We start from the raw sequence: 16,929 nt of genomic DNA, 5'->3' as shown, positions 1-16,929 counted from the left end.
GGCTGGTGGGGAACTTGCTTTATAGTCTAGGCTGACTTCCAAGGTGCAATCCTCCTGCCTCAGCCTCCCAAGTGCTAGGTAGTACAGGCATGTACTACCCTGTGTGGATTGTGTGTGTGTGTGCTTTAATGTGAAGAGTCTCGCCTTAATTCAGAGCCTCCAGTTTGCTGGGGTGAGAGGGAGGTGGAGTCCTGAGCCAAGTGGTACATGGAGCGGGATGGCACCTGCCACCCGCAGAGGAGGGAGACGCACTGTGGGTGAAGGCCCATGTCCTGATCACCACCGATGGATGTTTCACAAGATGTCAGCAACCTGGACAAGGGAACAGGGCTTACTGAGTTAGGCCGGCCCCAGCTGATGGCTGCTCTCCCAGAGGACTTCCCAATAGGTGTGTCAGACTTGTGACCTGCAGGTCACATACAGCTGAGGACAGCTACAGAAGTGAGCCAACACAAAATTCTAAAATGACTTAGAACATTATACCTTTTGTGGCAGTGGTGGTGCACACCTTCAATTCCAGCACTCCGGAGGCAGAGGCAGGCGGATCTCTGTGAGTTCAAGGCCAGCCTACTTTACAGAGTGATTCCAGGACAGCCGGGGCTATACAGAGAGAGCCCGTCTCGAAAAACAACAACAAAACTCAATTGCTCAGTTCTTGAGCATGAACTTTACAGATGAGGTCATTTGGCCTTGTCACAAGGTTAGATATTCTTTCCCCTGATTATGTCCCCAAGTCAGTTCCCCCAGTAGTTTCTGTACAGCTTGCCTGGGGGAATCACTGGTCTAGTTCAATGTTGTCTGTCACACATAGGTGACCACTCATCCATGGTTGTCCTATGAGCTGTTGGTACACCTTGGCTCCGCATTTTCCATCTTCTGAGGCTTTAGCTTGAGCAGTGCCGTGTTAGTCAGAAAGCGGCTTTTCCTGACTAAACTTCTGAGTGCGAGAGGTTGAGCATGCATTTTGTGTTTCAGAACCACCGGAAGAAAGCAAATCGCCCCACTGCTTGCCGACATGATGCTGGCTGCCCGTCTCAGACCCCTGTCTCAGCTCCCAGGAAAAACTCTAAGTGTCTGTGACAGAGAGAATGTGACAAGGTAAGCCACTAAAGGAAGAGGTGGGTGGCCTCGAGGACCACGCTTTTCACAGGTGGGTCCTGACTGTCCTCAGCACCTGCCGGCCCTCAGGGAGTGCCCAGAAGCCAGGCCTTCCCAGGACTCCCAGGGCAGAGAGCTCCCTGACTTGTAAACCCCTTTGATGTGCTGGGGTTGTAGCTCAGGGGTAGAGCACTCACCTGGTATGCCCAGGATCCCCAATGGCTGCAAAAATTAAGAAATAAACCCTTTATTTGAAATGCTTTCAGAATTTCATAAAAATTGCAAAAACAAAGGACACCCAGCTTCCTCCGCACTCAACTTCCTTAGCCGTTTGCATCACATAAAATCGTAGTGCCGCGGAAACGATACTGGTCGCCAAGCTACAGACCTTGTCTAGCCTCCGCCGAGTGACCCACAATCTATGATTTAGCTCCTGCCACCGCCATTGCATTTAATTCATGCGTCTCCTTAGTCTGCTGTCATCAGCAGCAAGTCTTTGTCTCCTTAGTCATGATCTTGATACTGGAGGACCACTCGCCACCTGTCCTGAAGAATGTCTGTCCCGGTGTAGGGTTTGTGTGTGTGTCATTGTGGTGTTGTGATTAAATACAGATTAGCATTTTTGGTCAGAAGCTTGCAAGAGTTGTGTGACTCGTTTCTTTGATCTTTTTACATTTACACTTTAAGAGAATACCCTAGGCATCCCTGAACTTCTGTGTGATTGAGAAGAATTATTAAATAAGCACGGACTAAACAAACAAATATTTGGGATTCGGGAGACACCATCTTACCATGTGGCCCAGGCTGGTTTCCAATTCCTTGCTTCAAGGGTCCTCCCCCTTTAGCCTGTGCATGCTGGGTCTAGGTGTGTGTTGCCACACTCCGCAGATCTGGCCTGTTCCAGGGGATTTCCGTGGCCTCTGCTGCTATCAAAGGAGATAAACTTCTCCTGGTCATATTTGAGGAAAGTGAGCCAACAGTCAGGTTAAATGCTGAGTCTCTATAGCAAGATGTTTGGTCTTTCCTATGCTCATACATGTCTTTAGAACAGACATTGAGGGCTGGAGAGATGGCTCAGCAGTTAAGAGCACTGACTGCTCCTCCAGAGGTCCTGAGTTTAATTCCCAGCAACCACATGGCAGCTCACAACCATCTGTAATGAGACCTGATGCTCTCTTCTGGCCTGCAGGCATACATGCAGGCAAAGCGCTGTATGCATGATAAATAAATAAATAAACCTTAAAAAGATAGAACAGATATTGAGAATTTTCTCCTTTTAAAAATTTGTTTGTTTATTTTTTACGTACTAATCCCAGTTCCCCCTCTCTCCTCTCCTCCCGCTCACCCCACCTTCCCCCAACCCACTGCTCAGAGAGAGTAAGGCCTCCCTTGGAAAGTCAACTAAATCTGTCCTATCGCCTCGTTGAGGCAGGACCAAGCACACACACACACACACACACACACACACCATGCCTATGTTGAGCAAGGTATCTCTCCATAGAGAATGGTCTCCACAAAGTCAGTTCATGCATTAGGGTTAGATCCTGTACCCACTGCCTGTGGCTCCACATAGTGCCCAAGCCACACCATTGTCCCCTGCACTCAGGTTGCCTGGTTCAGTCCTATGCAGGTTCCCCAGTTGTCAGTGCAGAGTCAGTGAGCTCCCACTAGCTCAGGTCAGCTGATTCGTGGTCTTGACGCCTTTGTTCATGTTATTGCCCCTCCCTCTCTTCCCTTGTACTCCGGGAGCTCAACCCAGTGGTTAGTTGTGGATCACTTCTAAAACCCATTTGTATGGAATCCAGAGCAAGAGGCTCAGCTACAAATAGCACTTCAGGTCTCCGTCGTCGCCGTGTGACAGACTTTAGAGAGAAGTGTCTTTCTGCCCTCTTTATTTTTTAATTCATTCTAATTTACTTTTTATTTGTTCAAGTCCTTGAATGTTACAACATCAGAAATTCCGTGTCAATGGCTCAAACAGAAAGTTGCCTGGGAATCTGGCAGGAACCACGCCACTGTTTGCATTGGCACACATTACCCATCTTAGATGGCTGCTTCTGTCCAATTTCCTGTCAGGACTGCATGGTTACTGCTTTGTTGCATGCAAGCGCAACCCTTGCCCAAGGAGAATCCACTTTCATCTATGGCAAAAGTGCTACACATTCAGGAAGAACTGTGTTCCCTCTGCAGACCATGCCTGCCGCCAGGGGAACTGGCTTTTACCCAGGCTTCTAGACATGTTTGTCTTTTAGATGCTCTATTCCCAGGAGGCTAGGATACCCCATTCTCCAGGCCTTGGGAACTCAGCACATTCGGTCCTGTGGTTTCCCCCTCCTGCCCACTTTCCCTCGGGAATCTATAGAAATTACTGGTCGGCAGAATTTCCAGGCTGTACTAAGGCCTTGCTGAGGGATATAGTGAAACTGCTCATTTATCTTCCTGCCTCTGTTTGTTAAAGCAAGTGATTCATTAAAACACACACACACACACACACACACACACACACACAGGAGCGGGGGAGAAAGGGAAAGAGAGAGGAAGAGAGAGAGAGAGAGAGAGAGAGAGAGAGAGAGAACAAAACAAAAAACAACAAAAAAACAGGGCCTAGAAAGACGGCTCAGTGATTATGAGAATTAGTTGCTCTTCCAAAGGACCCAGATGCTCCCAGGGGAGCATCCACATGGCAGTGCCTGATAGTCTAGCTTCAGCTAGAGAGGATGTGGCACCCTCTTCTGGCCTCAGCAGGCACTGCACACAGGCAAAATATTCATGCACATAAAATACAAAATAGAACAACCTGTCTCCAAAGTAGCATTTAGAGAGTTCTGAAATTTTCTTATATAAAAACAACCCCAAAGGAAATTAAAATATTTCTACCAAAGATTTATCCTTCAAGGAGAGTGGGGTGTTAGTTGCACTTGATTCATTGAGGAGGAAACAAAACCTCCTACAGGGACATTCTTGACTATGTGGGGAAGGGAAGAGTTATTTCAAAGTGTGGGAGGGGCAGCAGAGCTGAATCAGAGTGGATTACATTCCCAGGGTGGGATATCATGGAGGTCCAGAGGGAGAGCAGATGCAAAGGGGGGGGGGGCTGGCACAGGGTGACCTGTCCTAAGGATCAGACACAGGTCGTAGGGAAAATCACTGGCCTGACCAGTTCCCTTGGGTCTCAGTTGCCTAGAGCTTCGTGCTCCAATTATCCCTGAGGGCGAATCCTATCATCCTTGATGTGTGACCTTCCGCTTTGGTGCCGTTGAATGTATCCATGGAAGGGAAGGTCATCACCTCTCCCAGCAAGCCTTGTGTCTTTGGACAGCTCGGCATACAGTCCTTCTTCATAGTGGGCGGGAACGTTTTCTCCTGTAAAGGCCACCCTTGGTTGTGAGTCCACCTCTATATTCACACTGTCACCTCTCTGGACACCATGCCATCCGGTACCCATCTGCTTGCCACCTTTTAGTCCATCTGTGTAATTCCCTCCTGAGTGGTCTTTTCTTGGCCTGTGTTCCTTTCTTAAAGTGTGACGTCCAGACAGCACAGCTGCCACAGGTCACTCCTCAGCAGGAGTCTCACGGGGCACACTGAGGTGCAAACTTCGCAAGGGGTGGCTGGTTCCGGCCCCTGCCGAGACACCTGACAATCTGCTCCATTTAATGGCCCCGGTAGCCTTTGGTCTTAGGAGTATCTGTGCCAGGCACCACTGGTATCTCTGGCAGCTAGGTAGCCAATGTGCACCACCCTGGATGCTAGCACCTATAACCCACGCTAGTGATGTGCCCTGGCAGATAGGAAACATAACAGCCCCTAGCTCCGGTCCAGCAGTGTAGAAGTGGGTGCTGGCTTTTTCGCCTGGTTCTTTTAAATCCACCCTGGGTTTACATACCCACTTTTGGCAGCCATGTGACCCTGGAGATTCCTGACTGAATTTGTTTCTCCCAGAGGTCATTGTGAGACTGGACTTGGGTCACCCTGCCTTCTCAACCTAATCTTCCTGGATGCAGCCCCACTACACTGACTCATGGTGGGAAGCTGAGTTAATGGTTACCAGCGCTGATGGGAGTAATAGAACTCTGACCAAAAAGAAAGGGATACCTCGGCCATTCTGAAAGGTCTCTTCTACGTGGCCTCGAGTTTCGGGATGCAAGGGTTCAAATGAACAGTGGCGTCTACCACAGACCTTGACATGGAGTGCGTGCTTCCTTCTGCCTCGCTCTGGATATTCTGCTTTAACAGGTCATGAACAAAAGCCCCTCCACAGTTAGAAACAGCCCTAGGCACAAGGATGCCTTCAGGTAGGAACCCTGAAGGACAGAGAGAATTGAAATCAGAGCAGATGAGGCATGGCTGGCAGTGGTGAGAGGAGGTGGCAGAGAGCCCTGGCAGAGCCCAGCAGGACCCCTACTGGTCATAGGCTGAACCACCACCCCTCTGTAGGGTTCTGCCTTTGAGGGTTAGGTCCAGAGGGTCTGGGGCTGTGAGTTCTCTGGGAACGTAAGTATGTGCCACCAACAGCTGGGTGTAGGTGGCAGAGCCCGGTGTCACATTCTTCTTGGCCATGGCCGCGTTCATATCCGGATAGATCTGAGAATGGGTGGGTGGCCACAGACAAATCTGGCAGCAACTTTCTGACCTAAGCCTTTATCTTACTTGCGACTTTTCTGTTGCTTTTTAAGATGTCACACATGGGCCAGTGAGACGGCTCCATGGGTAGGGCACTTGCCATGCTAGCCTGGTGACCTGTTTGATCCCCGGAACCCATGTAAAGGTAGGAGAGGACTGACTGTGCAGAGTGTGCCAGGCCACACACACGCGTGCACATACACACATCCAGTCATAATGCTAGTAATCAATAAATAAAACAAAATGTCACGTATTTAGAACTGCTGTACAGTACCAAGGCCCCTTAAGAAGATAAACACACTTTTCAGGTCTACTAGAAACACCTTTCTGGTTCTTTTGCTTGTTTTTGTAGAGTCATGCTGGGGATCACGGGCACACGGTGCTTCTCTTTGAGTGACGTCATTTGAGCTAGCTTTGATAAATTAACCTTGCTGCATGAGAGTTTAACTCAATAAAGCCCAGGGCATCACCCAGGCAGATTTTCCGAGTGGACCCTGTTTCTGTCTAGTGACCCACCACCTTAAGAATGGTGAATAACACGTTTTTTAGGTTTAGGGACAGGGATCGAACCTAGGGCCTGAAGCATCGTGGACAAGCAAGCTACCACTGGTAATACATTTTAATGCTTCGGTATAAATAGGTAATATATGTATATGGCACCGAAGTTCAAAGGTCAGAAAATAGTCACTGGCCTCCTCCTGCCGCTGCTGGTTCAACAGTCACTTCAGAAGAGAACTTCCACTCTTCTGATGGGGTGCAGATGCTTTTCCCCTGCCCGTGCCCCCTGCTAAGCACAGTGACAATTTCTGGATCTTCTACAAAGCAAACAGACCGTTCTGGTGGACAGAAAGCAGATGAGGCGAGAACCTCAGACCCAAGGAACGATGCCTTGAGGTTTCTGTTTGTTTGATGTATCCCAGACTCTGAGCTGAGGAAGCTGGTGTCCTGGAAACACCAGTGAGCCATATACAAACCATCCCAACCGAAGCCACTTTCCCAAGCTGTAGGACAGGTCAGCCCTAGCAAGGCAAAAAAACATTAGCCCATGATTGCTCTTCTCACACTTGTGGCCTCAACCTGTGTTTGCTAGCGAGGGTCAGCAGACAGCAGAGTCTAGACTTCATCCCAACAGGCAGGGTGTGTCGGGGTGGTGGGGATCCTAGTGAGTCAGAGGAAGCCAAGTCGAGACCAGGACTGTCATTTTCAGGTGACCCTGTCTGCACTGGAGGAAGAAAGCAGAGTCATGGGAGGCTGCTGGGAGACTGTCTGTCCCCATCAGTACTGAGATCAGATGTCCCTACATGTGTGCAAAGCAGTAATGAGACCACCACCCTCTCCCAGCCATGGAAGTAGGAGTGGAGGCCTGGGGCTGGGCTGAGCTTTCTCTGACTTTATGAAGTCATGGAAGTATTTATGAAGCTAATATTGACCTAATCTTCAAGTCAGACAAAGACAGTACCAAAAAGTGGGGAAGGGAAGCTACAGATCAATATCAATGTGTGTGTGTGTGTGTGTGTGTGTGTGTGTGTGTGTGAGAGAGAGAGAGAGAGAGAGAGAGAGAGAGAGAGAGAGAGAGAGAGAGAGGCTTCTCCGTGTAGCCCTGGCTTTTCTGGAACTTGCTCTGTAGACCAAGCTGGCCTCAGATTCAGAGATTTGCCTGTCTCTGTTTCCCAAGTGCTGGGATTAAAGGTGTGCACCACCACCACTGCCTGGCCAGACCAATATCCTTTATCAATGCTCTTAAATTATTAGCAGGTAGGATTCAGCAATATCTTTTTAAATTATGAAACATAAAAAGATTTATTTGTTCCAGGGATATAAGGATAGTTCTTTACTTACTCCGCTTGTTTGCTTTATATCCATGCATGCGTGCGTGTGTGTGTGCGTGTGTGCATATGTGTGTACACATGTTTATGTGGGTACAGGTGGGTGTGGATGCGTGGGCGCAACAGAGGCAGAGAATGACCTCAGATGTCTTTCATTAAGTTCTGTCCATGTTGCACTATAGAAGTTATTCTGAAATTTACATGGAAAGGCAAAAGAAATAGAATAATAATTGTGTATACAAAAAGGGAAATAAGGTGAGGGTACATAGGTCAGTGACACAGATAAGAGCAGCCAGAAATAGGCCACACAATGTGCTTGGCTGGCTTTTGGCAGCAGTGATTCAGAAGATAGCATTTCAAACAGTGCTGCTGGGATCTCATAAGCAAAACCAAATCCTTTGACCTAAGTGCTGTCTCATGCAAGAGTAAACTCAGAAAGAATCATGAGCTTAAATGGAAAACTTTTAGGGAAAAAATAGGAGATTACAATTAGGTAGAGTCACATGTGCCCCATAAGAGAAAAAGTGGGTTGATTAGACTTCATTAAAATGAAACATGTTTCCTTGTAGTAGCCCCTGTTAAGAGGAGCGTGTGGGGGGCAGAATGGTAGTACACACTAGTAATCCCCACGTGGGAGGCAGAAGCAGGCAGATCTCTGTGCGTTTAAGGCTAGCCTTATTTACATAGCAAGTTCCAAGTCTCTCAAGGCTACATAATGAGCCTGTCTCAAAACAAGCCCTAAAAGGAGGATGTTATAGATCCTCCTTTAGGAGAATTCGGAGAAGAGACTTTTATGCTGCATGGCAGCAAAGGCATCTAGAGCATCTAACGGACGCTGAAGGTTCAGCAGTGAAAGAAGAAAGTCCACCTAGAATGCGGCTAAGCACAGGATGAACATGCCATGCTCTGGTCTCAGTGTTTGTGTGTCCCCAAATGCGTGTGCTGAAATCCTGCTCCCCATCCTGCTGGTGTGATGTGGTCCTCTAGAAGAATACAGGAGGACGTCCCGTGCTGCTGGTGTGATGTGGTCCTCTTGAAGAATACAGGAGGACGTCCCGTACTGCTGGTGTGATGTGGTCCTCTAGAAGAATACAGGAGGACGTCTCATACTGCAGGTGTGATGTGGTCCTCTAGAGGAATACAGGAGGACGTCCCGTACTGCTGCTGTGATGTGGCTCTCTAGAAGAATACAGGAGGACGTCCCGTATTGCTGGTGTGATGTGGTCCTCTAGAGGAATACAGGAGGATGTCCCGTACTGCTGGTGTGACGTGGTCCTCTAGAAAAATACAGGAAGACGTCTTATACTGCTGGTGTGATGTGGTCCTCTAGAAGAATACAGGAGGACGTCCCGTACTGCTGGTGTGATGTGGTCCTCTAGAGGAATACAGGAGGACGTCCCGTACTGCTGGTGTGATGTGGTCCTCTAGAAAAATACAGGAAGACGTCTTATACTGCTGGTGTGATGTGGTCCTCTAGAAGAATACAGGAGGATGTCCTGTACTGCTGGTGTGATGTGGCTCTCTAGAGGAATATAGGAGGACATCCTGTGCTGCTTGTGTGATGTGGAATATAGGAAACGACTTATAAAGGGGTGTGTTAGCTTGGCTTACACACTAGAGGCTCTCTGTGCCACATGGGAGAGGCCGAGACCCCAGTAACGATGCCTCAGAGGTCTCAGACTGGTACTGGGGACCTGGGAGATGTCTTCATCTCCACTGTTTCTCAGTCTACATTGGAAGGCAGAAGACGCTGAAATCAGATCATAGCCGTGGAGTGCACCCCTCAGGAGGATGCAAGCGCAGGCCAGCAGCACTGGTTTCCCCTCAGTCCTCTGCACACACGAGCCCTGCTTTAGAAGTCACAGCCCACGCTGAGGCTAGCTCTCCCACCCGGACTAAATCCTCTTCGGAAGCCCTCACAGACAGAGTGTATATCTCGTAGGCTGTTTCCAGATTCTGTCAAGTTCACAGTTAAAAGCGACCATGTCTACTGGTGTGAGGAGGTCGGGTCTTAGGAAGTGTTGGGTCGTAGAAGCAAAGCCATCATCAGTGACAGAGGTCTAAGACACCCCCCATCCACTCCTGCCAAGTAAAGTCACAATAAGAATCTAGGAAGTGTGTTTTCATGTCTGCCAATACCTTGAGCTGGAGCTTCCCAGCTTTCAAAACTGTTAAGTCTTCACCCTTTATAAATCACTGTCTTGTTCGTAAGTCTCTCATTGATGTGGGAGTCTCCTCTGTGTGCTGTGATTACCATTAATGAATAAAGAAACTGCTTTGAACCTATAGCAAGGCGGAACTTAGGTAGGCAGGGAAAGCTAGGCTGAATGCTGGGAGGAAAGAGGCAGAGTCAGACAAAAGCCATGGGGCCGTCAGAGACAGACGTGCTAAAACTTTGCTAGTAGACCATGACCTCGTGGTGATATACAGATTAATAGAAATGGGTTAAATTAATATGTAAGAGTTAGCCAATAAGAAGTTAGAGTTAATGGGCCAAGCAGTGTTTTTTAATGAAAACAGTTTCTGTGTGGTTATTTTGGTTCTGGGCGGCCGGGACAAACAAGCGGCCTCCTCCAATAACCATTCTGTGGTATTTGTTTAGCTGTCTGACCTGAGACAGGTACCACTTAAACATAGAAGAGATGTTTAACATCATTGGCTATTAGAGAAATGCAAATTAAAGCCACAGGAAGAAAATTGTTTATAGTTTTGGACATGGGTAAAATTAAAAACAAAAACAAACAAACATAAAAAAACATTGCCTGTAATCCCAGCACTTGGCATGCTGAGACAGGAGGATGCTGGACAGTTGGAGTCAGTCTGGTCTACAAGTCCCATACTAGCCTGCCCTATATGACTCCCTGTCTCAAAAATCAACAATAACAAATAAATAAAAAAATTTAAAATAGTGATATCATCAAATTCTGGGAAGTATGTGGAAAAACTGGGCTCCCATACATCTCTGCTGGAAATGCTGTATGCTTCCAATACTCTGGAGCTGTTAGCAGCTCCCCAGTCTCTTAAAAACGAAACACACACCTACCATAGGACGCAATGGTTACGCTCCTGGGAGTTTATCCAAGAGAAATATATTTATACAAAATCCTGCCCAGGAATCTCCGTAGCAGCTTTATTCATAATAAATCCAACCTGGAAGCAGCCCAGATGACCTTCACAAAATAAATAGTTATATAATTGCCCCAGTCAGAGGGGGACTTAGACACAAAAGGGGAAGTTTGTTTCCAGAATCTGGATGAGATCCAGGGAGCAGCACTGACCCAGAAGGCTGTCCACCATATAATCCATTTTATAAGGTTCTCTTTGTTGTGATTGTTTTGTGTTTTTAAGAGAGAATTGTACTGTGTGGTCCAGGCCGGCCTGGAACTCCCATAAGTCTTCCTGTACCCTGAATGTTGGGATTACAGACTAAGACCCCATACCTGGCTTAACGTTGTTTTCTTAGTGATAGAGAAGAGGTTGAAGAGGGTGGCGTGGGCTTGGTGTGGCTCTGGAAAGGTAGAGAGAAAGATGCAAGGCATAATGGAATGTTCCGCATGGTTGCTGTGCAATGCTATCAGTAATGGACATTGGGCAAGAGGTACCCAACATCTCTCTGCTTGCTTTTCTTTCCTTTTCTCTTCCCTCTCCCCATCCCTTCCCCCTCTTCCCCTCTCCCCATCCTTCTCTTTCCTAGTACTGGGGATTAAATCTAGGGTTTTGCATGTGTGATAGAAAAGCACTCTACCACTGAACTGTATGCACAGCCCTGTTTATACTTCTTATGATAAGGCAGGGTCTCACCAAGTTGCCCAGGATGACCTTGAACTTGTGACCCTCCTGTTTCATCTTCCCAGTTAGCTGTGATTACAAGCCTGCCTCCACCAAGCCCAGCTCTATGCATCGTTTCTAAACATTTATTTATCTCTAAATAAAAAGTTTAAAAACAATGATCAGGAAAGCAGCACTGAGCTCATGGAGAGTTAAAACACTGAAATTAAAGTGTGTGTGTGTGTGTGTGTGTGTGTGTGTGTGTGTGTCTAACTGGAAGTTTCTCTCCTGCCCTCCAATTCCTGAATAACCACTCAGAGGCTTAATATTAATTACAAACTGTTTGACCTATTAGCTTAGGTATATTATTAACTAGCTCTTACAACTTAAATTAACCAATTTGTACTATTTTATATTTTACCACAAGGCTCGTGGCTTGTTATCTCACATCTTGCTTCTCTAGTGGCTGCTGGCACCTGCCCAACTCTGCCTTCTTTCTCCCTGTCTCTCTGCTTGGATTTCCTGCCTAGCTATATTCTGCCGTGCTGTAGACCAAAGCAGCTTCTTTATTAACCAAAGGTAATAAGACATATTCACAGCATACAGAGGGGCATCCCACATTGTGTGTGCATGTGTCTGTGTGTGTGCGTGTGCGCGTGCGTGCGTGTGCGTGTGTGTGTGCGTGTGTATGTGGAGGTCAGAGGGCAACTTGCAGCAATCAGTCCTCTTTTCTAGCCTCATGTGGGCTCTGGTGATGAACTCAGGCTGTCAGGGTTGGCGGCAATCACCTTTACCCTCTAAGCCTGCAGAAGGCTTTGAATGAGTTGTTTTCTGAAAGCACATGCACATGCTTTGATTACTCCGGAGCACTCAACCATTCATGTCTTTGTGGAAAGCAGAAAATGAGGATCACTGGAGTAGGCCAAGGGTCAGTCAAGTTTTGGCATGTCTTCCTAAGAAAAGTAGCCATCGGGCTGGCTTTCTTCTCAGGAAGACATCTCCTGCCTAGTAGCCAAGCTGGCTGGTGCGCTGCCCACCTGCCTGTCTCTCGGTGGGGAAGGTTCTCTAAGCAGTAGCAGCGCTTGTCCCCATAGCCTGGGATGGGAGAGAAAATCAGTGCTACCTTAGCCTAGATGGTTGTTGTAAGGGGCTTCTGCCCAGGGGTGGAGCTGGACTGGAACCTGGCGTTCACGGCTGCTGTTTTCTTGCAGACACATGCTCTTGCTTTACCCAGCCTCCTTCACAGCAACCACCCGTCGGACTTATGCCAGTGAGGCAAATGCGGTGAGTGACAGCCAGCTCCCTGGGAGCCATTGGGTCGAGGAGGGCCGTCTGGGGACCCTAGGCCTCAAGTTACCCTCTGCGTGGGCCTGAACAGTGCTCAGGACATTCTGGACCACGTTTTCACTTAGTCCTTCCTTTGAGGCCCTCCGTCAGTAGGAAGATCCTCTGCCCATGCATGTGGGAGCATTAATGACACACATTCCACTCCTCCCAGCCAGGGAGCTTGTCGGAGACCTAATGGGAAGCAGAGAGCTGGGGGTTCAGAGTGAGGCTCTGGGGTGTCTCAGCCCCATCTGTGTTCCAGTCCTGTCATTAACTGCACTGGGCATTTGAAAGTGACTCTGTTTTCCCAATGATGGCATGTAATAATCATGCTTACTCCATGGCAGCAGTTCCCAACCTGTGGGTGGGTCATGACCTCTCATGGGGCATTGGGGTCATACCACCCCTTTCACAGGGGTCACCTAAGACCATTGGAAAACATAGATATTTCCATTACAATTTGTAACAGTAGCAAAATTACAGTTATGAATTGGTAACAAAATTAATTTTATGGTTGGGGTCACCACGGTATGAGGAACTGTATTAAAGGGTCGCAGCATTAGGGAGGTTATGGTTGGGGGTGGGGATGTGACATGAATGGAACACATGGCCAGTGCCTTGTTCCCAGAGAGCCCTGGATAAGCCTGGCTTTGATGACAAGGACGAGGACAGTGGGCATCGTGGTGACTGCAGATAAAGACACCGAGATCCCGCCAGCAGGAGTCGTTTTCCCAGGCAGTACTGTTGCTGGCAGCAACCGGGTGATTCCGAGTTCCACTCCCAGCATACCTCGGTGCTTAGAGTTCTCCAGACACTGAGAGCCAGCTAGGAGGATGAGGGTTGGCCACCCAGCATGCGTTAATATTACTGTGAAGAGGGCTGGGGAGGGCTGGTTACTCTGCTGTGGGGTCCTGGCTTCCTAAAATGGCTTCTCTAAAACAGGCGAGCGGCAAAGCTGTCCTCATCACAGGCTGTGACTCCGGATTTGGGTTCTCTTTGGCCAAACATCTGCACTCAAAAGGTTTCCTTGTATTTGCTGGCTGCTTAATGAAGGTAAGACTGGGCCATGTTCTTTACTACTGTCCAAGCAGTTATTCTGTGTGTGTGTGTGTGTGTGCTTGCGCACATGTGCACACATGTGCATGCATGTTCACACGCATGTGCTTTTCTAACATGTGTTGTTAAAATAGCCTACACCTTTTCCACTTCAGTCTCGTTTGTTCTACATAGCTTTTTGCATGCATGTATGAGTATATACATGCATCCATCCATCCATCCACCAATCCTTATGTCTATCCATCCATTGCTCTGCCATCTATTCACTTGATAGACCCAACTAGATGATGGTGATGAGCTCGATGCTTTGCTAGATGTTGTAGAATAAGACTGGTCCAAGATCCAGTATCTTCGTTAGGGTTACTATTTCTGTGATAAATACTATGACCAAAAGCAAGTTGGGGAGTAAAGTGTTTCTTTTGCCCACACTTCCATATCACACATCTTTGTAGAAGGCAATGAGAGCAGGAACTCAAGCAGGGCAAGCTCCTGAAGGCAGGAGCTGATGCAGAGGCCGTGGAGGAGTGTTGGTTACTGGCTTGCTCCTCATGGCTTGGTCAGCCTGATTTTTTATAGCACCCAGGACCCCAGCCCAAGAGTGGTATCACTCACAATGGCCTGGGCCTTCCCACACCTACCACTAATTAAGAAAATGATCTATGGGCTTGCCCACAGCTTGATCTTTTGGAGACTTTTTCTCAGTTGGCATTCCCTCCTCTCAGATAACTTTTGCTTGGGCCAGACTGACAAAAAACTAGCCAGTACACCCAAGGAACTCTCCGTCCAGTGGTGAGAGGACGCCATGCACAAACACAGTTGAAGAACGAGAATGAAAGCATTCTCAAGCCCTTTCCAGAATGTTCTAGGGTAGGGGTGGGAGTGCAGAGAAGGAAGAGATGGGCCTGACAGACAGAAGGGACAGCTAAGCACAGTCTTGGAAGTTTAGAGCTAGCTGCTTTGGGACTTCAGGCAGCATTTAGGGGCCACGAAGGGAAGTATTAAAACATGAGGCTGCAAATATAACTAGGGGACTCTCCCCCAGTTCAGAGAGTTATGTCACCTCCACAGTTCACTTTGAGAACATTTCCTTGGCTCAGTATTTTACCTTTTGGTTCTTTTCAGTTATTCGCCCTCTACCCCAACACACACACCTCAAGCCCTGGACACCACTGATTTCCATCCCCCTAGACCTGCCTTCTCTGGATGAATCTCACATTGGACTCAATGTCACTGGGTCTTTTTACTGTGTGTCTTTCACCTAGCACAGTGTTTGTTTGTTTTTAGACAGAGTCTCACTGTGCAGCTCTGAGGGGCCAGGAGCTCACAGAGATCCATTTGTCTCTGCCTTCCAAGTGCTGGGATGAAAGGCCTCCCTGGGCAGCTAGGGCGTTGCCTTCACAGACTGGGAAGTGGGGAGGCAGCAGCATCAAGCAGCCTGGAGTCACAGCTTGGGGGCCTTGGGGCTTGACAAGAATGGAGCGCCAACACACCTGGCCTTAGCGTGTTTTTGAAAGCCATCTATATTGTAGCATTTGTTATAATTCATTTGTCTCTGCAGAATATTACTTAATTATATGGATATGCTACAGTACTTTGCTCATTTGTACCCTAGATAAACTATATAACATCTTTAGAGATTTTTTTTTTATTTTTTTATTACTTTATTAATACTAGGAATCAAAATTTCCACTTCCTTCCCTCCTCCCACTTCCCTCCTACTCCTCCACTCACCCTCCTCCTTTCCCCCTCCAGTCCTAAGAGATGGCAGGGTACCCTGCCCTGTGGGAAGTCCAAGGCCCTTCCCCCTCCATCCAGGCTTAGGATGGTATGCATCCAAATAGACTAGGATCCCAAAAAGCCAGTACATGCAATAGAGACAAATCCCAGTGTCATTATCATTGGCTTCTCAGTCTGCTCCAATTGTGAGCCACATTCAGAGAGTTCAGTTTGATCCCATGCTCGTTCAGTCCCAGTTCAGCTAGATTTGGTGAGCTCCCGTTAGTTCAGGCACATTGTCTCAGTGGGTGGATCAACCCATCGTGGTCCTGACTTCCTTGGTCATATTCTCCCTCTTTCTGCTCTTCAACTGGACCTTGAGAGCTCAGTCCAGTACTCCCATGTGGGTCTCTGTCTCTATCTCCATCTGTCGCCGGATGAAGGTTCTATGGTGATATTCAAGATAGTCATCAGTCTGACTACAGGACAAGGCCAGTTCATGCACCCTCTCTTCCACTGCCCAGGGTCCTAGCTGGGGATTTTTTTTTTAAAGATGTATTTATTTTATGAATGAGTGATCTCTCTACATTTGTGCCTTTATACCAAAAGAGGGCATCAGCTCCCACTGTAGACGGCTGTGAGCCACCATGTTGTTGCTGGGAACTGAGCTCAGCACCTCTGGAAGAACAGCCAGTGCTCTTAACTGCTGAGTCATCTCTCCAGCCCGTGTATGGATGTTTTGCCTGCATATATGAAAATCACATGTGTGCCTGGTGCTCCCAGAGGCCAGAAGAGGGTGTCAGATCCCCTGGATCTGAAGTTCTGGATGATGGTTGTGAGCCACTATAGAGGTGCTGGGAACTGACCCCAAGTCCTCTGCAAGAGCAGCAAATACTCTTAACTGCTGAGCCATCTTTCCAGCCCCAAACTGCATTTTAAAACTTGCACAAAAATAAAAATAAACATTAATTCAGGATATTTATAAAACTTGCTTTGGTGTTTGGCTATTTTGAATAACGTTACTGTGAACTTTCGCAGTCTTGTGTCAGGGTAAGCCTCAGGCTTTGCAGGTGGTTAGAGGCAGTCCCTACCTGGGCTGGGTCCTAATTCCAGAACCTGCCCAGGGTGTGAAGGACAGCAGTGACCGCAGCCCTATCTCTCCCAGGACAAAGGTGATGCTGGGGTCAAGGAGCTGGACAGCTTAAAGAGTGACCGCCTGAGAACCATCCAGCTCAATGTCTGCAACAGCGAAGAGATAGAGAAAGCGGTGGAGACCATCCGCTCCAGCCTGAAGGACCCTGAGAAGGGTAAGGGTGCCGCGAGACTCAGGGTTGGTATGTGGCGTTCTTCCAGGGATCCTGCCCAACACCGCCCTCCGTTTGCTGGCCTCCTGGAGAAAGGTTCCTCTCTTTATTGTTTAAACTCTTCCTTCTATCCAGTATAAGGAAGTGGATTAAACTAAACCTACCTGTGTAATAGGGCAGTGAAATAGGACTAGAGGCAAGTTTGAAATCTG

The 16,929-nt window shown here is 48.0% G+C and overlaps 1 protein-coding gene across 4 annotated transcripts in view; it reads left to right on the top strand.

The window, feature by feature from the left end:
* Bdh1 (3-hydroxybutyrate dehydrogenase 1) overlaps window positions 1-16,929 on the top strand; it is a 39,265-nt gene that overhangs the window by 12,634 nt on the left and 9,702 nt on the right. For all 4 annotated transcript variants that reach the window (XM_048453976.3, XM_048453977.3, XM_048453978.3 and 1 more), the window contains exons 2-5: window positions 976-1,098; window positions 12,527-12,599; window positions 13,584-13,694; window positions 16,579-16,720. In XM_048453976.3, the coding sequence (XP_048309933.2) occupies window positions 1,016-1,098; window positions 12,527-12,599; window positions 13,584-13,694; window positions 16,579-16,720 (409 nt within the window). In that variant the 5' untranslated portion in view covers window positions 976-1,015. The remainder of the gene's footprint in view (window positions 1-975; window positions 1,099-12,526; window positions 12,600-13,583; window positions 13,695-16,578; window positions 16,721-16,929) is intronic.

This window comes from Myodes glareolus, chromosome 2 (assembly GCF_982192425.1).
Source record: "Myodes glareolus chromosome 2, mMyoGla1.1, whole genome shotgun sequence".
Classification (NCBI taxonomy): Eukaryota; Metazoa; Chordata; class Mammalia; order Rodentia; family Cricetidae; genus Myodes; species Myodes glareolus.
This window is presented reverse-complemented; position numbering and strand designations above follow the sequence as displayed.